The sequence below is a fragment of the Archocentrus centrarchus genome, chromosome 18 (genome assembly GCF_007364275.1).
Source record: "Archocentrus centrarchus isolate MPI-CPG fArcCen1 chromosome 18, fArcCen1, whole genome shotgun sequence".
Taxonomy (NCBI): Eukaryota; Metazoa; Chordata; class Actinopteri; order Cichliformes; family Cichlidae; genus Archocentrus; species Archocentrus centrarchus.
The window spans coordinates 12886959-12911749 of record NC_044363.1 but is presented as its reverse complement, the minus strand read 5'-3'; the positions used below and the strand labels follow the sequence as shown (position 1 = coordinate 12911749).

Here is a 24791-nt window from a genome sequence, read left to right as displayed (position 1 = left end):
GGTGAGTGGCACTCCAGGCTCCGAGCCGCTGCGTCACACCGTTGATCCCTTTCATCGTGGTTGAACTTTGACTACTTCAAAGTGCTGACGCCCCGAGAGCGACAACCCAACCAAATATTTTCACTTTGACAAAAATCCAACCGTGTGTTTTGACTGACTGGCTCTCGGGAAGAGGAAGACCTCCCCGACTGATGATCCAGCCTGTCAAACTCATTCGCGCACACATTACGTGCTGTTGTGCCGCAGTGCCAGTCCAGGAATTCCATTGATATTCCTGGGAATTCCTCTCTTTTTTTTTTTCCACACCTCAAAGCAATTTTCATTCCTCTCTTCTCTTTTCATTTGGCCTAACTAATGTTGACCCCTTTGACCTCCTGCTGAGAGAGATCCCTGCAGGGCTACTGACCAACATCGCTGCACCCTGCCTACATTATATAACCTATTTATTGTGTGTTACATATGGATCCAAATGCAAATACTGTCCTGTTACCTCACCTAAAACCCTATTTCAAATAAAAACAGGCTATACAAGTGATATATTTAGCTGGATAATTCAAATAATACCCTAACCCCTCAGGGGAGCAGCCGAAGGAAGAAGAACAAACAAATATACATGCTTTACTTTGGTCTATAGACTATATATTGTCATAAATAATTAAGTAAAATAGTGTTTAAATGTGGATGCTCAGTGAGCCACAAAGAGTCATTTGAACACATTCCACTGAGTTTTTGTATTTTGCACATTTTAGCATTTCATCTTTAAGAAACAATGAAAAAAGTGTTGATAAATGTTTTATTTGTACATTTGCGAGTTCACTTACACCATAAGATCTGACCACAGTATCTTTTCAGCGCCCCCCGATGGCCAAACTCTGATTCTTTTGCAGTTTTTTTAATACTATAAACATTTGTAATTGGAGCAATAAATGAAGCTCTCCTAAGTATCGCTAAAGATCTGTCATGCATTATTTGAGAGATGCATTAATCAAAACAGTTTCTACAGAACTAAAGCCTGCTGGGATCAAGCACACAAACCTCTTCCTTTATATCTATATAAAAACATACCTCACCCTCTGTTGCATTCTTTCATCTATCAATGCACTTTTTTCCCTTTAACTTGTACTGAACCAAAAACAACACGCGTGTTGTGCTGCTGCACTGATGAAACAGACGGACAAGGTCTTTGAGGGCTATTCATCAGAGACACTCCACCGAGGAGGTCAGACATGCTGGTTACAGTATTTAAAAATCCCGATGTCTCTTTTGGTGTGTAGCAAACAGATTAAACTTTCCTTCTAAGGACTATTTTGAAATTCCTAAAACTTTCCTATCGAGACATGTAACTGCCTTGAGAGGGAGACGTAAACACACTAACGTCCTGCATATGTATGGGAACAGCATCAGGTCCTTCTCTTATCCTGTACAGTAGCTTTTTCATGCAAGGCGAGTTTTTCTTTTTTCTTTTCTTTTTTTTTTTAATTATACAGAATTTGCTCAGAAGGACCTGAGCAAATTCTCACAGATGTCCTGAAGTAATGTTTGCATTGGTCTCTGGTGTTATGAGCACACGTACTGAATGTGCACCAGGTACTGAGAAGAATGAAACAGTAAAAAGCCCCCAGAGCTCAGTTGCTGAGTGGCTCTCCTCCCTCAGACACCTGTTTGTTTCTTGGTTTCATTATCTACACTTGACAACATTCCAACTATTTCTTCACTCATGCACTCGCTGACACTACTGATTGTACTGACTATGCACACCATGGTTAGTTTACATTTGTGACAAGTGGGGGCTTGTCCGAGATTTGAACCTGGGACCTCTCACAAACTTGCCACAAACTGGGCTGCACAGCCATGACAAAAAGAGGCATGGACACACAGAAGCAAATTAAAAAGACTGCTGACCTCAAGACAGCTGAATGACATCAAGAACTGACACAGCAGGAGCTGAAGGACCAGAGTTATCTTATAATACTGTCCAATAGTAAATCGCTTGTGTCGTTTTCTTGGATGTTAAAAAAGAAAAAAGAAAAAGCAAATCACAGACTATTTTTGTTATGCTAACTAGTATAGAGTAAGAAACACTCACTACAAGCTTCCCAAACATGCATTAAAACAGTCCTAAACTGTAAAAAAGTTTTCACTGAATTTTTCTTTTAGACTGGCCATAATCCACATCTGGGCAACACTGAGCAGTTCATTTTTTGCTGATTCCTATTTATATGCTCAAAATTCAGAAAGTTCAAAATTCAGTGGTGTCATCTGTTCCTAGTATCTCAAAAGTAACCAAACTCAGTACTTATTTATATTTGTTATTTGTTTATATTTAATTACTTGTTGCAGTCATCATCATGTGCTCCTTGTTTGTTTTCAGTTTTCTTGTAGATTCTTTGTTGTGGCATTTTCGTGGATTTTCGTGTTTTTGGACTGGATCGCCTACAATAAAGGTTGTCGGCGATGCCTGTGAGTCTGCATTTGGGTCCTCATTCATAATCACATGACAGAGCTGGCCATGGCAACACTTTTAATCTGAACAAACACCTGATCAAACACTATATATATCTGAAAGCTGAAGAGTGTATCGTAAAAACCAAATTCACTGAAGAACTTGCAGCTAACTTTAGCATGCCTGTCACTAACATAGAAGAAGTTGAACCCAACGATCATGATGATAAAACTTTCAGTGAAACATCATTGACCTCTTCTTCAGATTATTAATTAGGCATCTGGATAAGTGTTTGGTGCAACTAAGCTTTCTGAAATACTATCCAAAGCATCTAAATATGCCTGTGGGCCCACAGTGGATAGCTGTGGGTCAACTGTGGGGCTATGTGGAAAGAGCAAACCCACACTTATCCCAGGTGGGACCTAAGTGGATGTGCCCACACAGGGCCAACAGCAGCTTTGCCCTTTGGGGCGTCTAAATGGGTTTATTGTGTAGAAAAACAATATGACGTCTATGCAGGCTAGCCCGTGTGGGACCCATAGCAACTTTGCTTTCTGTATGTACCCCACATCACACTCAGTGAAATGTCTGGAAGATATGATGGTATGATAAAACTGGTGCTGCCTGAGCCTACTAAGCAATAAATATGCATAAAAAGCAGCTGTGAACTAACGAAAAATAAAGAATAAAGATATGAGCTCCCATTACTCAAAACCTTTGTGCTTTTAAATACAAATAATTTTACAGTTTAATTTTAAGCTCTTATTACTCCTACACACTTATCAAAACTGGTGCAAATCTACATAACTAAGGAATATGTATCATTACAAATGAAGTTCTAGCTATTCTATCTATTTAAGCACTTCCTTCAGCAAATTCTTTCAATTTAATCTTGTAAATAGAAGAAGCTGAATTCTCTCCTCTGGGAGACACAACCTGCCATAGCGCAACAAGGCCTGGCTCGGCCTGGCCCTTTTATAGCACAGGTTCAAACATGTCTGGACTCCTCTCTCTCCGCAGACATCAACACTTGGCACGTTGTTTTGTAGCTACTGGCAACAAGAAATTAGAGAGGGAGCGGCAGCTTGCCAGCTGAATACCTGGATATGTGTAGCCCGGGGATGGACTGAGAGCAGGCAGGTAGAAGAGGGCGGAGGAATGGCAGGAGAAGGTTTGACAGAAAGCCGGCAGAGGGAGCGAAGGATATGATTTCACTTCACATTTGGATAAAATCAAATATGTCTGAGTTGGTCCATCAGAGATTTAGTTCAGGTTAACAGAGCTGACACCAAAACTACACCGCCAGAAACTGTAACTACAAAAACAAACAAAACTGTGCTGCATGCTTCACGTTGTTTCCCTTCCTTTGGTTTTTTGTTAGTATTAAGTCGAAAACACAAGATCAAAAAGCACTCTGCTTTTCTTCCAGCTAAGGATTCGTCTCAGACTGCATCTGCCACTGAGTTTAATGTAAATCTGTGCAGCACTGCAGAGCATGGTCATGGTTTGGGGCTCAATTTCAGCCAGTGGTGTTGGTGATCTTGTCAAAACTGGAATTATGAAAGCAGAAAATGCCATCAGATTTTGATCTAGCATACAGTAACATATGGATAGCATCTGATTGGCAACAACTTCATTTTTCAACATGACAGTGATCCCAAACACACTGCCAGTGCAGTAAAAGCAAACCTAGATGGAAAAACACACAACAGAATACTCTCAGTCATGGTCTGGCCTCCCCAGAGCCCAGACCTCAACATTATTGAAGCAGTGTGGGATCATCTTGACAGAGAACAGAACCAAACACAGCCAACATCCACAGCTTTGAATGTCCTTCAAGAAACTTGGAGAACTATTCCTGAAGACTGCTTAAAGAAATTACAAGAACTCACCTGAGAGAGTTTAGGCCATGTTGAAGAAGGTAGCCTACCTAATACCCATACCTAATACATCATAGGTTCCCTTTCTGCTATTAAGGTTTTTTTTCCAGAAACATTTGTCAGAAATTAATCATAAAAAAAACCCCCAATTTACCTTGAAATTAAGCAGAATTTTGCATGAAAGAGTTCAAATATTTAGACATCCTTCAAGGAAACAGCAAACTCCTCCACACTCCCATAAACCGAGCAAGTTTACAATAGTTTGGATGAGGTGGTCTAAAATATCACTATGTGCCACTGCCATAAGCTTAATATTTAGCCTCTGATATCCTGCTGTAGTCAAAACAAGATCATACTGTCTGTTCTAATATCTGTGAGAATGTGGAACAGAGGGAAGAGACAGTAACAGCTGTGCTCTGTGAATACTGCAGAAGGTTTGTTTTGTTTTATTTTTCCTTTTGGATTTCAGCTGATACGAGTTTATGATGCAAAGATTAGGGATTAACAGCTCAGCTTTCTGCACTCGTTCACCTGCTTTACGCTCAGACGGGCTCTTTAAGGTGCCTTTTTATGCACCTCTAGTTTTATTTGCAATTACGTGTGCATGAGCATGATTTATAAACTACATTTGTGTATCTTAAATTATTTATGGTCTTACAGGTATGCCCTCTTAAAGGTTGCTCTGTCTACACTATGAGTTCAAGGCAATTACAACAAACAATGTTGTAATATTACTGAAACAGGTTCAAAATGTCATTGCGTGTCACTGTGTGAAGGTTTCCCCACATGAACACTAGATCAAAATGATACAGTAAAGCAAGTAAGCAAATAAGGATGGATGGATGGGATGGATGGATTTCTTTGTTGTAACAATGCTTCTTGGCAACAAATCTTAAACTCTTGGAAAGCCTGTTTATTTCTCCTTCAGTGGAGCCACATTTATAAGCAAAAATGCATTTGTGGGTTGAGCAGCAGAGTTGAGTGTGTGGGTTGCGCCCATGAAAAACTTGCCAAATCTTCTCTGAAAATGAAAAAAAAACCCAGCTTATTCTGCTATTGACTCTTGTTTTGAGCTTCTGGAGGCAATCTCAATGCAGAAAGACATTAAGATGAGATTCTGCAGCCGGTGACAATCCCATATCTCCACAATCTGTGACTGAACTCTATCCTCAAAGATGACAACGCTCGTCCCCACAGAGCGGGGTTTATCAGAGGCTACCTCCAGAATTTGGGAGTGGAGGGGTTGGAGTAACCTGCCTACTTTCCTAACCTCAACCTCAGTGAACATTTGTGGGATCAGCTTGGGCGTGCTGTTTGTGTGACCAACACAACCACACTGGCTGACTAGTTGAAGAATGGGATGCCATCCCACAGCTGTGTGTATGGCCAAGCTGGTGACCGTCATGAGGAGGTATTGCCAGGCTGTTGTGGCTGTGTGTGGTTCTTCCACATGCTTCTGAGGCCCGTTTGTTAAATGAATAAACTGTTAAATTGCCAACATGTCCTGTTTCTTCAGACTTCAATCATCCAATCCAATAAATGACACCAAACAAGAGTCAATAACAGAATAAGCTGTTGGCATTAACAGAGGCGATTTGGGAAGTTTTTTATGTTCACAGCCCACATACTCAACTCTGCTGCTCAACCCACAAATGCATTTTCCTCACAAATATGGCACCATTGAAGGGGACATAAACAGGTTTTCCAACAGTATAAGAAGAAGCATAGTTACAGCGAAGAAATAATAAAACACAAATTTCCTTACTATTTGTGCTAAGTGTATTAAAGTAATCTCATTTCTATAATATTTATGAATGAAACAAGAGTTAGAGTATGGCTTAGAGCCCTTATATTAAACTGTACTGATATGATAATTCATACACACACATGCACTCAGACCACAGTGATGCAATCGAGGCTAAAAACACTGGACAGGAAAATGTGTTCAGGCTGATTTAATGAGCTAAATTTGACCCTGTGGTCTAATTCAGACATGTTGCCCGTGATTTTGCTCTGTTTGTTTGAGAGTTACATTTACATTTTAAGCGCTGAGAGTGGTGCTTAGCAGCAGTTTGATTCAGATCCTCAGACCTGGCTAAACATGCTCTCACTTGCTTTTCCAGACCCGAGTGTCTGTGATGTGATTTTATACAAATGCACGGGCAGGTCACAGCAGGTTCCTGTCCTGCCCATGTTTCTCCAGAATACCCCCCTCTTTAAATGACTTCTAATGAGAGCAGACACAGCTTGAATGCATGAGTGTCACAGAGCGGTTCAGCTGTATAGCTGCCTTTTGGCATCAAAAAGGAGAAAAAGTAAAAGTCTGGCAGAGGAAACATGACATGTCCTCTGAAACAGTGTGCTGAACAATGATGCATCTCTCCAGGATGCATTTTAGGACTTTAGCAAGCTTGAAAGTGGGAAATGCTCAATTACTCAACAGCTAAGTTGAGGAATGTGTCACCAAGATGTCAACTACTTGCAAAATTGCAAATGTTGCATTGGTAGCTTCGGAATTTTAGCCACTTTTTCTTTTTTTGCACAATTCCTAAAGTTAACTAAAGTGAATCAAGTGGCTCATTAAAACTTTCAGTGTATTTGATAGCGGTCTTTCTCCAGTTGCCCTGCTGTCTTAATTTTTTTAAAAATACAAGGACAATGGGTTTCTCTCAATTTCACTTTCTTTGCTATGTCTCCTTCTTCTTCACAGTTCCTTTCTCTTCCTTTCCCTTTTGTCTCTCCTCTCTAACCCAGCCATCTCCACCTTCATCGTCTCCTTCCTCTCTTCTCTTTCTGTGCTGTCAGATGCTTTCTGATATCTTCAGTTGTTTTGACCTGCGGTGGTCTGTTTGTCCAGAGGAGACGAGGAATGCCGTGCATTCAGTGTTGACATGCACAAACACACAGCTGTGCAGACATTTACAGACCAAAAAAAAAATGCTGTCTTCATATTTCGGATTTAATTAGACATTGTACTATCCTGGCAAGAAAGGTGGAAAAACATCAGTCTCATAACCTTAGATACAATAACACACACATGTAGAGTGTCTGAAACAAAGGCTAAACATTGCTTGTCAAGAACAGTGGGTGGAAAACTCCTATAGCAACATAACTGCTGTAGACTTTTTTCCTTTTCCTCTACCTGCTTTGTACAAACAGATTTAAATGTAGATTTAACCTGATGGGAGGAGGAGGATGTGAGGTGGTCCTAGCAGTGGTTCCCAGCTTTTAGAACTGAAGAAGCCTTTTGGCTGAGTGGTGAAACTTAAATTGTATCTTCAGACACTTTGTTACTAACAGTAAGTTCCCATTTCTTTAGTTGAATCTATGAAAAATGTCAAAGATAACAGACTTAGAAGCATAAAATAGTATTTTTGCACAAACAAGGTGATTGCCAAGGAGCTGTTCGCCAAAAAATTTGACATATCTCAGCATGGTGTGCAGTGTGTCCCTAAGACCTGACACAGGACCTGAGAGATGCATCTGACCCTTGAGTTGATCCATCTGCTGTTCACTGAAGCTTCATCAGAAATGGTCTCAGTGGAACGGTGGCTGTCAAGGAGCCATTCTTAAGGAAGGGAAACAGGGAGAAAAGGCTGAGGTATGCCACATTACACAAGAACTGGACTGAAAAATCAGTGGCAACTGGTCTGATGGAGCGATGAATCCAATATTTAAATTTTTGGTTCAAATTGTCATCCGTATGTACAGAGGAGGTCAGGAGAGAAATATAGCATTATTGAAGCAGTGTGGGATCAACTTAACAGAGAACAGAACAAAAGGCAGCCAACACCTAAAGAAGAACTTTGAATGTCCTTCAAGAAGCCTGAAGAACTATTCCTGAAGACTACTTAGAGAAATGACAGAAAGCTGCCTGAGAGAGTTCAGACTGTGTTTAGGAATAAAGGTGGTCACACCTAATATTGACTTTCAAGCTTGTTACAATTGTACTCACTGTTTTTGCTTAACATAGTGCATTTCCGTTTATGTTTGTATATCTTTCAGTAAATTGCTGCACCTATTTTCCATTTTCCGAGCACAATATAAAGAAATGAAGGGTGGCACAAGACTCATCTTTCTGTAAATGATCTAAAAAAAGAATGTGTATCCTCCAAGTATAGCCCTGCCGCCTCAAACAGAAACAGTACATGTCCCCAAACACGTCCCTAAAAAGTTATTTAAACTGGAGGAAAAGGGTAAACTTATAAATAGGTAAATGCATTAACAAGCAGTGGACCAGGTGATCTTATGTCCTGCCTCCCTCTGTTATGTCACTCAGCAATGTGAAAAATGCTCACACACACAAACATGCTGAACATGATCCTCCAACTGCTTACTAAAGGCTTAGCTGCATACCAGCCGGCACACTGACCTGAGATTAACTAAGACCAGGCTGCACCTGAGAAATGCACACATTTGTCCTGAGCCCTCTGCCCCGAACTGAATCATTATGAGCAAACCAGAACCTAAAACTAGCTCTAACCCAACCAAGTCTGAAGCCTCAAGAAGCCATTTACAAGGTGTTTCCCAAACGGTAAACTGATTTTTGCAAAGATTGAGGTTCAAGTACAAATGTGCACACACACACACACACACACACACACATACACACAAATACAGTGGCATACAGCTCTGTGTAAAGTACAAACAGTATTTGTGATTATCAAGGTTTTACAAGACTCTGGTGTGATGTAGGTGAAGAAACAAACAAAAAAAAAAAAACAGTGACAGAGAAAACCTATATGTGCCATGGTCAGCACTGAGACTAACCAGATGTACTTGACTTTGAGCCTAAACATCTCAATAAAGTCTGAGAAAATCAGCCAAATTGTGACTGACTTTATGTTTTTATTGTTGGACTCTACCAGAGGAGCTTTGCATGATTCACAGTTCAAAATAATCCCTATTTATCTTATCGTGGGCCTTGGACAGCACCTCCATTCATCCTCTGTCTGAAACAAGCAGTTTTAGCTCCTTTCCTGTTAAGCCAACTTTCTTCTGATTGGCTGCCCGTCACAAACAGATTTAACCAGCAGGTGGGTGGGGTTTCTGTTCTCATAGTCAGAGATGTGTGCCTGAGATGACCATATTAGGGATATCCCCTTTCTATGACATCTTATAGAGCAGAGGTCCCCAACCCCCGGGCCGTGGACCGGTACCGGGCCGTGGGACATTTGGTACCGGGCCGCACATAAAGAATAAATAACTTAAATTATTTCCGTTTTACTTATTATCTGCGCCTAAACTATATTTTATTTTGAAAAATGGGCGGATTCGCTCCGTTACTTCCCTCCATGACTTCCTCTTGACGTGTCAAGACGTTTCTGCTCACATGATACGTCACCGCTAAAATTAAACCCAGAAGCTTCAGGCCTGTCTAACGAAATCGGTTGGTTGACCTACATAACGCTTCTTTAAATTTTTGAGTGCTCAACAAGAGTAGAAAAGCGCTATGTAAGAACTAGTCCATTTACCATTTTTATTTATCAACACCGGGGATAGCAGTGAGGTAGACCCAGCCATCAAACTGACTCCAGCGCTTGACACCGCGGCTCTGCAGCCACGCTCCATGTGAAATCGGCCGAACCCAGTCAAACCAGAAGCCAGCAAAAATGAGTATCAGAGAAACAAGCTCAGGGGGCTTACACTGATTCAGTGTTATGGTGAGTTGTATTTTTCATGCGCTTTATACAGTAAAAATCACCTAAGTCGAAGTCGCACAAATCGGGTTTTCGCTCTAGTTGGATGGCATCTGCAGGTCCTGATTTTTTCTAACATTAATTCCAATAAAATCATCACATAAATCCGTCGGATATTCACCTACCTCGGATGAAAAATCTGGTCCCATTGTAATAAATTTCCAGTTAAATGTGATCGCATAAACTGGATGAGTTTAGCGCTAAAACCCTCCTCAGCTCCTGTCCGCCCACTTCCATGCATCGGCTCGTTCATGCACAACTACACACACACTAACAACGCCTGGAAATTGTTTTAGTGTTTATATCAGTTCATTTCACCGGGGACAATCGTGGCAAGTGTAAGCTACAAACTTGCACTTACGAGTAAAATTTCAGATTATAAAATTTGCAGAAGCAAATTCATAGATGAAGCAGAAGCCATTGCACTGGGCCATTTGAATCCGACTCAGGTGATTTCTACTGTATTTGTTTTTGCGGTGTATCTTATTTTGAAGGCATGTTTTACCATGGCTCTAACAGCTGACCAGGGAGCGCTGTGGGCAGAGAGCCTGTTATTCATGTTGAGGCGGGATGTTACGAGAACGCTGCTGATAGAGTTGCATACGAATACAAAGTGGATTCCCGTTTTTTATTATTATACGTAGAAAATATCACACTTGGTTATGGTCGTATCATTTATTTTGACGTATTTATTCGCCACACCTTAAAAGCCGGTCCGTGGAAATATTATCTAACACTAAACCGGTCCGCGGCTCAAAAAAGGTTGGGGACCACTGTTATAGAGCCAAGAGCTGAAAAAAGTATCTGAAAGTGAACATTAGGAGCAGCCTGAAATTTGAGTTTTTGGCTTTTTGACTTGTTTATTTGAAACGCTGGCCATATATAATATGAGCATCCACATATATACATACATATATTAGTATAATGGAATATACAGACAACTTCCCCTTTAAGTAAGTGTATTACAGTACAGTATACTCTGAAAAGTAAAGAAAGAGACATCCCAAAGCTGCTAGCTACCTTTCTTTCCTCCATGTGGTTGTTGGGGGAAGCCCTGTTTCTTCCTCAGCAGCATGATGAAAGAAACAGGTGCTCATATTTTTGGGAGTGTGGGAGAGAGAGCGGGAGAAGCACTGGAAATAGTGAGAGAGAAAAAAAGGAGAAGAAGAGAGAACCAGACACATCCCACGGTGCTTTTTATTCTCTATGCATGTACAGCTCACTGAGCTGTGTGCTTCTGTTATACTACAAACCTGTGACTGCACTGTTGCTTTCCCTCATGTAATCGTGGCCTTGTGGCAGCTCTTGTGAGATGACTACACAGAAGAAGATGGAAAGACAGACGCACTGAAAAAAAATGGTTTCCTAATAATGGTATTCATCAATACTTTATCACATTTGTTATGTTCCCCACAGGTTCCCCAGTTGGTAAATGTCACTGTGGACATATAATATTCCTCTTCTGTTGTGAATCGACACTATACTGCCAAAAGTACTTGCTCGTCTACCTTCAGATGTTTATGAACTTGAGTGACATCCTATTCTTAATCCATAGGGTTTAATATGATGTTGGCCCACCTTTTACAGCTATAACAGCTTCAACTCTTCTGGGAAGGCTTTCCACAAGGTTTAGGAGTGTTTTTTGACCATTCTTCCAGAAGGGACTGTGAGGTCAGACACTGATCTCGGAAGTCCTGGCTCGCTGTCATGCCAGTCAAGCTCTTCCACACCAAACTCACTCATCCAGGTCTTTATGGGCCTGCTTTGTGCACTGGTGCATAGTCATGTTGGAACAGGAACTGGCCATCTCCAAATTGTTCCCACAAAGTTGGAAGCATGAAATTGTCCAAAATGTCTTGGTACAGTGACTTGCAAAAGTATTCATACCCCTTGAACTTTTCCATATTCAAAACATATTCATGTGTTAGAATGGCCCAGTCAAAGTCCAGACCTAAACCCAATCCAGAATTTGTGGCAAGATCTGAAAACTGCTGTTCACAAACGCTCTCCATCTAATCTGACTGAGCTTGAGCTGTTTTGCAAAGAAGAATGGGCAAAAATTTCAGTCACTAGATGTGCAAAGCTGGTGGAGACATACTCTAAAAGACTTGCAGCTGTAACTGCAGCAAAAGGTGGTTCCACAAAGTATTGACTCAGGGGGGCTGAATACTTTTACACACCGCACTTTTCAGTTTTTTATTTGTAAAAAATGTTTTGAATCATGTATAATTTTCTTTCCACTTCACAATTGTATACCACTTTGTGTTGGTCTTTCACATTAAATTCCAGTGAAATATATTTATGTTTGTGGTTGTAATGTGACAAAATATGGAACAGTTCAAGGGGTATGAATACTTTTGCAAGCCACTGTATCCTAAATAGGAGCTCTCACTCACCTTCCCACCACTTTCCCTTTGTCTGATTTCAGGAGTGGTTTCAGGTGTGCCAAAGGGTCGGGCACAATAATCATCCAATCCCCTTCAACTACTGCCAGATTGTAGACTCTGCTATACTTGTCAGTCAGCCTAGTTCCAACCTGTGTGTTTAACTTTTTTTTGTGTAACCCTGCCTCTCCTCCTTTCCATTCTAGTTTTTGGCCTGCCTGACCTCCAACCCTGAACCAGTCCAGCTTCAAAGGACTTTTTTGTCATTACTTTCTTGGACACCATCCTGATCCACCAATTGCTCTGGACCTCCTGACTCCACTCTTTGCTCAGCCTAGATAATAAAAACCCACTCAGCTCCCAAAGTACTCAAAGGATTAAGGACTTTTAAGTTGCTACTTATTATCTGTCCTGTCAATAAAACTGCTAAAATGGCATCAATCATGTCTTGGTCTCAGCTCTGCATCTGGGTTTAGCCTGGTCTGGACATTAGGTCTGTTCACTTCAAGTGATTTTGCGGGGGTTGAACTGAGGAATGTATATTAGTTGAGGTTGCAAGAATAAAAGAATCGGGCTTGATGAAGAATGTGGCTTGGTGTTAAGCTGTGTTGCAACCCTTTTTTAATCCAATGCCAGATTTTACAGCAAAGTTCTACATTTGTGCTGAATTAAATTAAAAAAAGTGGAAAAGAGAAACTGGACGTGCCAGCAGAGCTGAAAACGAGGTGAGTTCAGTTTTACACTCAGCCTCAAACTTTAAAAGCTCAGCTGACATAGTAACAAAGATGCAGACTGATTTAGAAGAAAGATATATAAAGATAAGTTTTAATGGGAGACAGGATAAGATAGAAATAAAGAGGCGCTCAGTAATATGAGGCCAGTGAGCTGGGGGTAAAATAGCATTCAAAAATATTTGTTGTGCACTCAGCTCAAAGTTGAAAAAGAAGGAAAGGCAAGGAAAAGGTAGACATCTGATCAAACTACCCACTGATCACAGACAGATTAAAGCTCACCAGCATCTATTCTTCTCAGAAAGAAAATATGCAAAACAATAGATGTTTCTGCTTGGGGGAGATGTACGTAATGCTTGCAACCATACATTCCTTTTCTTTTTTTGCCCAATAACACCTCTTTATTGGAGGTTTATGGTTTATTGTTGATGTTGTTTTGCTTTCCATCTGAAGCTCTATGCCTTGCTCCTTTTTTTTTTTTTCTCTCGTGTTCTTTCATATCTAATTTCTTTTTCCACTCTAAGCAGCAGCCCGAACTTCCTCTGGGCTGTAAAGGAAGCAACAAAGGACAAAGATGATGTTCTTTCAGAAAAGGAGGTCAGGAAAACAAGACGAGAAGGAGGGAGCTCAGGAGGACAGCGTGTCTTGTGACTGTTCTGTGTAGGTGGATTTGTCAGGTAGCCCACCGCATCACAGCCACGCGCGCACACACACACACACACACAGAAACACACACAATTCAGACACAGGAAAAAAATTTGCACTTTTAAAACCCAAAGTTCAGCCACCAGTTTGAGTTCTTTTACATACAAAAATATAAATAAAGGTTGATCACTAGTGCCTATAATAAGCAAAAACGTCCATGAACGATGCATCGTTTTACGACTTGGTAATAACTCATTTTATTCTGGTTCAACTTTTTGTGGGGTCACTGCTCTGAGCCAAAGACTTGTGCACTTTCACCTATTCTCAGATTTTCAACACAGAAGCTGAACCTGTTTTGTACATTTTGTCAATCTGTACACAAATGAACTGTTTCATGGCAAGTTGTGTTACATTTATCTGAAATTTCCATCAGCACAAAAACAAAACAAAACAAAAAATCGCTAAAACAAATCCCAGACCTGAATCATCACCAAATGCTGATCCCACAATCCACCAACTTTCAATCCTCTGAAAACACATCCAAATAAAACCACAACCTCCTTCCATTTCAAGACAGGTTTAATTCCCACTTCGATCTTTTCAGCGATACTGCTGGTGTGAACAGAAGTGTGAACAGATCAAAGAAAAGGTGACGTATGATGAACAGTCAGTCTACAAGCACACGATGAAACTGATAGAGGATCAGACTGAGGCCCTTATGGTGACAGCTTACATCTCCACATGGGCACTTAAATGGATAAAATGGATAAAAGAAAATGGATGGAATTTAGCACTGCTGCCTCACAGCAAGCGGGTCCTGGTTCAAATCCACCTTGGGCCTTTCTCCCTGTATTTGTGTGAGTTTTCTCCAGCTACTCCGGCTTCCTCCCACAATCCAAAGACATGCGCTTAGTGGGGTAACTGGTGATTCTAAATTTGCCAATAGGTGTGAATGTGAGTGCAACTTTTCTAGAATAATACACTGATTTAAAGATCAACCCTTCAGGAAAGGGCTGATCTTTAAATCAACAAACAGAGGATGTTTACCTTCTTTTGAACGCTGCACTAAAGGGAGTGAGAGAGGACAGAGAAGGGGTGAGCGTGTGGTTTGCGTGTAAGTGGCAGACAGAGGCATCTCAAAGAGATTAAATGAGATCATCACCTCAGAAGAGACCAAGAGGAAAATAAAGGGTGGAGATTTATTTATTGATCTGTAAGGATTTGTTGGAACACTAAGCAACAAGCTTACTAGTCAACTTATTTTACTACTACAATTCATGCTGTTACTCAATATTGTGAATAAATATGACAAAAAGCATCAAAAATGCACTTTTGTCCAAAATCACGTAGTCTTCTATTGTTATGGCTCATGCTACAGCTGCTCCTGCCACTAAAACTACAGGTACAACTTCTCCTTCTAAAACTACAACTACCACTGTTGCCAGTATCACTGGGATGCAAACATAAGCAAACCTGAACAAAGCAGCTTTGGAGAGGAGTGCAGTACTGACATTTGGACGTTATGTTTTCACCCTCTACAGGACAGAAACAGTGAGCTCTTCCACTTACAACTAATTGAATAAGCTAATACCTAGCATGAAATCCATCCTTGCATCCTTACAGTGGCTCCCTGTTCATTTCCATATAAACTTCAAAATCCTTACAAATGTCCTAACCTATCCATGGTCTCATCCCTACAAACAGAACTTCCTGCACCTTAAAGAACCACCAGAAAATGCTGATACTTGGTTATAGGCCCGTGCAACATAACATAACTCCAATACAGAGCATGATGCACTGCACTGAGAGATTATAGCTATTGCTGGATTCCCTTGTCTTGTCCCTAGCATGCGCTCTGTTAAAAAAAAAAAAAATGTCAGGGATGGCTTTTAAGAAGTATCACAAGTCCTGATTTTATTATCTGGATTTTAATTATGTGTAAGAAGTGCCAAATGAATGAATTACACGTAACACATAACACTGTGGTCTCTGCTCCTACTGCTGCTACAACTACACCACTGTAGGTACACCTGAGGCCTTGTCCATGTAAATGTTGCATCCACACTACCCTGAAATTTTAGGGCCCATGAGAAGGAGAATGTATCTGGATGAGCAGAAACTGAAACTCATGGTGAGAGTGATGGTGAGACCCACATCTACAACCAGTTTGGATCTTAATAGTCACAACATACTGCTCTTCCATCCATCCACTTCCCTCCAATCCCAGCTGTCATAGGGCGAGAGGAGAGAGTACACCCTGGACAGGTCGCCAGTCTGGCAGGGCGTGGCCATATTGCTCTTATCATGTCACAATTTGTTTACCAGACAGGAATAAAAAATGCCAGCCAAGACTAACAATGTTTAATTCCACAACATGGATAATGAATTGCAGGCGTTGCTGACTCTGCTAACAGCTGCTGAGTAGTTTAACTCCGCCTTTTATCTTCTGCCTACGTGTGCAGAAGGCAAGCTGTTAGTGGAGTTATTTGGGACAACTCAGTAGCATCATCAGCCCTACATGGTGTGTGTTTACAGGTGTGTTGAGAGTTTACTTAAAACATTTCTGTACGGAGATCATTTCATTTCATAAGTGTTTCAAACTGAAAACATGTCGTGGTAGCTGAAGCTACTGCCGCTAAAGTTACACTTGCAACTGAAGGAATTTCTCTATCGCTATCACTCCATTTTCTACAGCTAAATCTTGTCATTGTTGCATCTTTTGCTATTTTCTATATCAGGTCTGCTTCTTCCAGCTGGAAACAGAGAGAAGAAGTGACAGAGCAAAGAGATGTGTATGGACTCCATCAAGGTAATTAGCTGTTTAAACATTTAGTATTAGCTCTCATTGACTTTTGTCCACCTGTTAAGCCTAATGCCATCTGCTGATCACTGACACCTCTGTGTGAGTTCTGACAGACACAACTGCACACGGGGGAGGGGGTGGGTGGGTGGCTGTAGCTCAGGATGTAGAGCAACTCATCTGCTAATTGGAAGGTTGGTGGTTTAATACCCGCCTCCTCCAATCTGCACGTCAAAGTATCCTTGGGCAAGACACTGAACCCCAACTGCCCCCAATATATTCATGAGTGTGCGAGAGATAACTTATTGGGCAATAGAAGCACACAGATATGGAATGAATGAGGAACTAGGGTTGTTGGAGGGCTTATAAAGAGGCAAAATAAATTAATAATTAATTGAATTCACCTCCAAAACAGTCCCAGTTTCACATGTGGCCCCTTGAGGAAATTAAATTCCCACCCCTGCACTAAAGGTACTTTCAGATTTTATGCAGGACGCGCTTCCTGACGTAACCTTCCCCACTGATCTGGGGTTGAGTCCGGCACTAGGAGTACACTACTCCCTGAGGCTGGGTATTTCAGTATAGCCTTGGGTGCTGTACTAATAATTGAGCGGCTAACATCAATGTGCACACTGGCCAGGTTAATGTTTATGATTAGTGTTCAATACTATAATGTTGTTCAACGGTTTACTGACCTGGCAAAATTCCTCCTAAAGTGTTGATCAGGGTTGTGAATGTCAACTTCTTCAGCTGCTACTGAGGGGGAGGGGCGGTGTGCCTGTCTGCAGCGCTGCTGTGTGAAATTGTTGGAGGAAGCAAGATGGTATGGATACTATTGCAAATGAGTATTTAATCCAGTACCAACTCTCAATATTGATTTTTTGACAACCCTACAGGGTACCGGTACCGTTCATTCTAATATTTGAAATGTATTTCTCCACTGGGAGTCATTGGATATTTGCTCCCTCCACTGCTGCTTGCTTAAGGATCCTTAAGACTTATTTATTTTTGCAAGTATTGTTAGTATTTTTTATGTTTAAAAAGTGATGATTTAGTTTATTTACTTGTGCTCTTTCCCTTTTTTTTTTAAATTTATTTTTTCTCTCTATTCTTCTTTTTTCGCTCTCTTTCTCTGTCCCTTTTTCTTTTCTTTCTTTTCCTTTTCTTCAGCCTGTCAGCTCTGGCACAGAGTTTGTTGCATTGTATGATAAAAATAACTCAGATAAATAAAATAAAGGGTCAAACATCAACAAGAAGAGCCAATTGAGAACCTATAGAGCTCATCTTGAAATAGCAAATATGTTTGGCACAACAATGCATTCAGATCACAGTTCTGCTTGCAAGATCTGCCAGACATGACAGGCTTAAAAAAAAAAAAGGATCCTTAAGACAGATAAAAATGGAATTTGCATTCAAGGACAGACCACAAATATAAGAGTGAAGACATGGGGGAGAAAAAAACAGAGGGAGAGCCAGTAGGTGGGCATGTAAAAAAAAGGTACTGGCACACCTAATCTGGAACCAACTGGTGCCGGTCCCAAAACTCTGGTAAATGCTTGGCCCTGGAGCACCTGTTTAAAAGTAAAAACCATGACTTTGTATTAAGATGCACTGAGCTTTTCAACAGAGGGCTATAAGCAAGAAATTTAAATGCAGTGTAGGTTTCTTCCCACTCTCAATTCAGTCTATAGTGCTGCTTTTGCAATGTGGTTCTGGTTTCTTAACTTTAAACATAGTGCAAAGATTGGTTACAACCGCGCACCCAGCAAATATGCCCCCTTAGGACCCGTGTGGGGTACTGTTGGCACACCCACACAGGCACCCCAATGTCAAGTGCCCACCCAATTCCTTCTTCGGGACCCAAAAGGGCAAAACTGTTATGGGCTCTGTGTGGGCTAGCCTACATGGGCCTCACATGGGCCTTTTTCTCCTCATATAATGGCTGCAAAGGGCAAAAACTGCTGTGGGTTCTTTGTGGGCACACAGTTCACTACTCACATGTTTGCCGGGCAGACCCTGAAGCGCTGTGTACTGCCTGAGAAGACAAACTGCAGAGAAGCAAACTTCTTTCATTGCAATGAGAAGATGTGCAGGACTGATTTTGGCTCATTTACAGTAGTTAGAAATGTGATTATTTTTTTAAAAGGAAAATTGCAACGAATGATACACCTGGGACACATATTATCTAACTTAGACATGTGGAGCATTGGCTGAATGATCAGTACATCTCGCATTTGGAAAATTCCTGGGAAGACTGATCGTCGTCATCAGCATCATCGTGGCGCTACATGTCCACAATCAGAAAAAGAGAGCTGGCACAGCAGGTGGATGAAGAAGGAAAAAATAAGAGTTTACAGAAGACAAAAGATTCTAGAAAACAAAGCGGGGGACAAAAATGAGCGCAAACAGCCAAAGATTTCACTGAGCAACAACCTCCTGGAAGATGCAGCCCTGTTGTGTTACCTGCTACATCTCTGCCAATCTTTAAATCTCCGCAATGTGAGGATGTTATGACTAACTCTCCTACATACACACACACACACACACACACACACACACACACACACGACGCAGAGCAGACAGATTCCCCTCCATAAACTCCACCTGAGATGCGGGTCACGTGAAAGGTGAGGGGAACCCATGGGGGAGTGTGTGCCGTCATGCGTAGGTGCATATAGGTGTGTCCCTCCCTCTCTGTGCAAAAAGCATGCATCAAATTAAGTGTGTGTTTGCGGTTTGCACTGCATGTTGGGTTCAAAGGAAAACCTGCAGGTATACATTACCACTGAACTCCCTCACCTGGCTCAATGGAGATCCATATCTGGGAGGATTAATACTGCACGCACACACACACACACACACACACACACACACACACACACACACACACACACACACACACACACACACACACACACACACACACACAGCTAAATAACAATGGAAACGATGTATGAGACACTCTCCCTCAGACTTAATGAGAAACCCTCCGCACATACACGGGCAGGTTTACTTTAAAATGTTATCCCTGCTTTGCCTTTTTCATGGCTTTTACCCTGCAAGTGTGGGAATTCAGAAAAAAATGCCACAAAAAGGCATTTATTTAAATCTTTTGCGCAAGCAGTGACGTTCAGGGCGGAGCGCGTCCACTAGGGGGCCTCAATGAGCACTTAATGAGGAAAGAAAGGGGAAAGGGGTGCTCATAGTTGGAGAATATCTGCTCATCAGTATCACTTCCTTTTTAAAAATAATAATATGCCCACTTTCTGGATTTCTCTGTGCAAAGTTCACCCACTGATGAAGGCTGTGTGCTTAAAAGTTAGGAAACAGACCCCACCTTCACTTTTAACTTTGCATTTCCAGTTATGTCTTATTCTAAAACTCCATCATCTTTCGGTTTACTTTTCCTTATACAAATCTGCTGTTGGGTAACTGCAGTACTGTCAGGTGTCTCCTAGAGAAACTCCTAGTACACCACTCAAGGCTTTTGCACAACATTTATCCACTGACTCTAAGTACTGAATAATAATAATAATAATAATTTAAATGGTGTCATAATTGTCTTTTACATATTTTCCACTCATAAAACAGCTGCAACTTTTTATTGTTCAAGGAAATGGTCAAATCTGTTCAATTATGGAGAGACACAACAGGCAAAAAAGAAAAAAAAATCAGTTTGAGGAGTTTTGAGTTACTCAAGTTATCAACTAGAGATGGATTTTTCAGTAGGATATTTATTTGTTTTTCTTTTTTTCCACCCTTGTCACAGTTTAGTTCAATGTCCTTTACAAACTTTGACAGCCTTCGGAAACGTTGCAGTAGATTTAATCTCTTGTTATGCCGTTACAATTTCCCCAGCAAGCAGGAGAAAGGTCACTAAGTTCAGACGCATAACCTGAGGAAGAGAGGAGAGGAAACAGCTTCTATTCTCCAATAGCTTTACAAACTGAGCAGACAAGATTTTTTTCCCTCTCAAACACTTAGTGTCAGACCTCATATGTTTGTGTGATTTTACGATATGCCCATATTGTGTTAAGTATTCCATTTGTCATTAAAACACTGAATGCAACTCTGTAAAATCCAGAAAAGCCTCCTGAATAATTTGAAAAATATAAAAAAGCTCATGCCATGCACAGCTGCATTCCAGGACTTATAGAGCAGCAAGTGCGCAGGCCAGATTGGACACGCCTGGTGCGAGGTGGGCGTGCAACTTCGCCTCATTAATAAATAATGAGGAGTGAATATTCATGTTATATTACACGACAGCGTCACTTGCAACTGATTTAATGATGCAGCTTCATCATGTGGTGATGTCAAAAATGAGAAGTTAGAGAGCGGCAGCAGGGGATGAGGAGAGGAAAAGCATGTGCGAACACCGGCGCCCGCACGCACACACACCTCACCACCTGTGCTCCTGTTTCTGAATACATCTCTCAAGTGCAAAGATTAATCAGTGAAGTCTGTCCCTACCTCACTAACGATGGAATTCATTTATCTGTACTTCAATATATGAATCAGAAAGCAGCTGCTGTCAGGATACAGTAAAACACACCTGTGGAAGACATACACCTGGGGAGAAAACTCACAGTTCCTCACTTCAAGTCACCAAACTAAATTACGCACAAAGAGCCAGGAACCACTGGCTGAACAGCAATGTTGCTGTTAATGTTTTAATCCGAAGACAGGCAGGCTTTTAGGGGAAGACTCGGCGCGCTGCGTCGCCGCCGCTTTCCCTCCGCACACTGACCTGACATTGCGTCTGGGTCCTTGACACGATAACAAGAATAAAATACAGATACGGGGTGGGAAAAGTGTGCCATGGTTGGCGTGTTGCTACAGGTTGTTGCCTTCTGTTCATTGCAGGTTAACAGTGAAGAAGAAATGCGATGATGCGCACGAAGGGAGGCAGGACAGAAACCCCGTCCGAGCTCCCATGAAAACTCCTAAGCATTGCCTGTGAAGGTGGTCGCGGATCCTCGCAGTTAAAAGGTCATAAAAACTGAGCGCAAATGCGTTTCATTGGTGTAATTACATGGTTATTATTTGCAACAAAGCGGAAACGGCCACTGGATAATTATTATTAGAGCAGAAGCACTTGTTATAAAGCAGACTCTCTATTTATAAACTTTGGTTGAGCTCGCTGGGAGAGCCGGTGTAGTCCCGGCGCCGGCTCTGCGTGAGAGCGGCAGGTCTCTGCGGGTTATCTTGCATCGCGAAAGCCGCAAGTGAGGCTGTAAAATCTGTGCAAGGAACTGGAAGCGTACTTACCGCAGAGTCGGATCGCTGCACCGCGGCGCACAACACGAGGAAGAGCAGAGCGAGCAGGCTTTTCAAGTCTTTATTCATCTTTGGGGGGGAATAAAACAAGGATCCGCCTGCGTTAACACTGAACTTTGCGGCTCTTTATACGCGTGTCATAGCCCTGCTTCCCCCCCCATGCGCACTGTGGAAAATAATTGATAAGAAAGCACTTTCTTCTCGGCGTGTCGGGTGTTATTGCGCTTGCAGAGGCTCCCAGTGGTCCTGGCTCTGGCACCGTGCGCCTCTGCAGTCCCCCTCTAACTTTCTCTCTCCCCTGCTCACAAACCTGCCCAACCGGATCTACTTTCCACAGTCGGTGCGCAGTTCTATCCGCCCCTTGCACCTTCACTAAGATAGAAAATTAATTTAAAATACATTTTCTGGAATGATTTGCGCAAACAGATGAGGTGCCAACTTTGTACCCATGTAGGTCCCGATGGCGAAAAGTTTCTCGTGTTTTAAACAATGCAACAAATGAGTATTATGTTAGGACTTCGCGGATGGATATCTCTCTCGCCTGCCTATCCAGTCCAACCCACCGCTCGAGGCTGCACAAAAAAAGAAGTTTAACATTAAACCTTTCTTCTTCTTCTTCTTTTTTTTTTTTCCTCTCGAAATTTCTATAGGCCCGGGCACGTTGCATTCCTGCCACATTATTAAAGGTCACATTCTCGCTCTTGACTCCTGACAGAGGGGATGCTGCTGGCACAATGGTACACACCTTCCTATGAAAAAAGCATGAACTTACATGAACGCCAGCTCCTGAAGTTACTGACTGGTCAAACTCTACATGCACACACTGGGACTGATAATTCATAATGTGCAATGGATTTCAATCAGATTGTGCAATGATCAACACTCCCATCTCTGCTGCTGTTAGCATCCAACCTCTGCAATATTAAACACTGTTTTGCTGCTACAGGGCATCTATAGATGCTAAATTGTGTCACTGAATCATATATACACACGTTTAAATTAGATTTCTTCTACCTTTTTCCATTGTTGTATAGTATTACTGTTATACAACAAGAAAAAAACAATGTAAAGGTTTAATCTGATTGTTCTTTAAGCTCGCTGTCTTCTGGATTGGACAGAGGACAGCGAGCTTTTTCTTTTTTATTATGTTGGTTTTGCTGGTTGGTTTAATGTTAGGACAGGAATTAGGAATAAAGCAAATAAAGATATCAATGAAAACTATACAAAAAGTCCAAAACTGAAGAGGCCCTAGTTAGGATCCCTGTGGTGCTCTGCAGCCAAACATGCTGAGAGAAAGCCCCAAGAGAGAGAAAGGTTTATGAGACATCAGAGCTGAATATGCTCTGCAAAAACATCAGTTAACATCCTGTAATAAACAATTCTGAAGCCTCTCTCAGGTGTAGTTGAACTCAGCGGTCACCTGCTAAAAGCGGACTACCCATTTCAAGTGTGTGTCTGCACCAGCAGAGATCAGGTCAAGGTTCTCTCTTAAAATAAATGCAATCCCTATAACACTGATCCACGATGATCCTCTAATACTTTCAAAATGTGCCATAAACGTATGGATATACTCAGGTAATTGGCAGAATCGTCATATTGACGTATGGAGGCTCATTCTGCATAAAGTTTCATGAAGTGGTTTTAAACTTGAATAATTACTGAGAACCTAGCTTTTGAAAGTGAATCAGTAAATACACATATCAAAATATTTCTGTAAAGTACTAATTGAGCTCAATAGAGATAAAAGTCTTGATAGTTTCTGAAATTATTTCTGCATTTTGTTGCTCTTTCCCTGATTAAAAACGAGCCTTGCAGACTTGCTCGATACACAGCTGTCTCCTTTTCCTGCTGCGAACCGCGCGAGGTGGTTCTGTGTGGGTACCTCAGTTGTAAGCAGAGGTATGGAGGCATGAATTACATGTGCTGGCCCCTCCTCCCGCTCTCTGGGGCTGCTGAGTTGAAGCGCACCAGTACGGAGTGCGCAGCAGCGACTGCACCGCTGCAACTTGGGTGAGTTGGATAATCTCTAATTTCATGAACGAAATAACCCGACAAAATGTGCGATTTCTGTGCTGCCAGGGTTTTAATGCTCGGAGAGATATGTCTTAAAATTGGGGCCGCGTTTGTCGGTGGGACTACTTTATCTCTGTCCCTCTCTCTCCCTGTCTCTGTCTCCGGGTAGATGACAGGGGGTTTTTGGAGCCGTCGATGAGCGCGTTTGAATCGGTGCCTTGCTGGTGAAGACAAGGGGATCGAGTCTCTACTTGTGGTCCCCCCCCCGCCCCAACGCACCCTCCCTCCCTCTGCCAGTCGGATCAAAATGAAATTCCTGTAAGGATCGACTTTTATGTATTTTAAAAATGACTCTCCAAACTTATTTCTCCAAAGTTACTTTTCGGCTTTGCAGGCTTCCGCTGCTGCGGCTGCTGTACCTGCCAAATAATAAGTTGGGGGACCAAACTAACGAAACGTTTATTTTCCTTGTGCAGGATTTGTATGATCGCATTCGCCTTCGCAGTGAGGTCTACACTCGGAGTAAGTCCCTTTTGTTTACTCTTACACTCCTTCAGGTGAAGAGGATCTCCGCTTGGTTTATTTAGAGCAGATAAGACCCGTAAACAACCACACTGAACAATTCATATATATATATAAGCGGTCTGACCAAACGAAGAAGCGCGATTGCCGCATGACTTAGAGGTTTATACTGCGGGTTTATAAGGTCACTTTCAAACTTTTGCGGCCCATTGCAGACACGCAGGTTCATCCATGCTGTGGATGCCATTAGCCTGCAGCATAAGGTGGCACATTTTTTATATTTCCCCTAAAAATCTTCAAGTAGAGTCAGCCTCTCAGCCCCCTTTAAATAACATTTAAAGTGAATTCGCAGATGCGCTTGCTGTTGCAATTTGTGCCAGACACTTTGCACACTATG

General features: G+C 41.7%; 2 protein-coding genes across 5 annotated transcripts in view; one reads left to right on the top strand and one right to left on the bottom strand.

The window, feature by feature from the left end:
- Positions 1–22126, bottom strand: part of col4a5 (collagen, type IV, alpha 5 (Alport syndrome)) — a 65376-nt gene extending 43250 nt beyond the window's left edge. For all 3 annotated transcript variants that reach the window (XM_030753637.1, XM_030753638.1, XM_030753639.1), the window contains exon 1: positions 21851–22126. In XM_030753637.1, the coding sequence (XP_030609497.1) occupies positions 21851–21928 (78 nt within the window). In that variant the 5' untranslated portion in view covers positions 21929–22126. The remainder of the gene's footprint in view (positions 1–21850) is intronic.
- A 1684-nt stretch (positions 22127–23810) lies between these two features.
- The window catches only part of col4a6 (collagen, type IV, alpha 6), a 171460-nt gene continuing 170479 nt past the window's right edge, over positions 23811–24791 (top strand). For both annotated transcript variants that reach the window (XM_030753182.1, XM_030753181.1), the window contains exons 1-3: positions 23811–23869; positions 24042–24190; positions 24349–24394. In XM_030753182.1, coding sequence (XP_030609042.1) covers positions 24180–24190; positions 24349–24394 — 57 coding nt within the window. In that variant the 5' untranslated portion in view covers positions 23811–23869; positions 24042–24179. The remainder of the gene's footprint in view (positions 23870–24041; positions 24191–24348; positions 24395–24791) is intronic.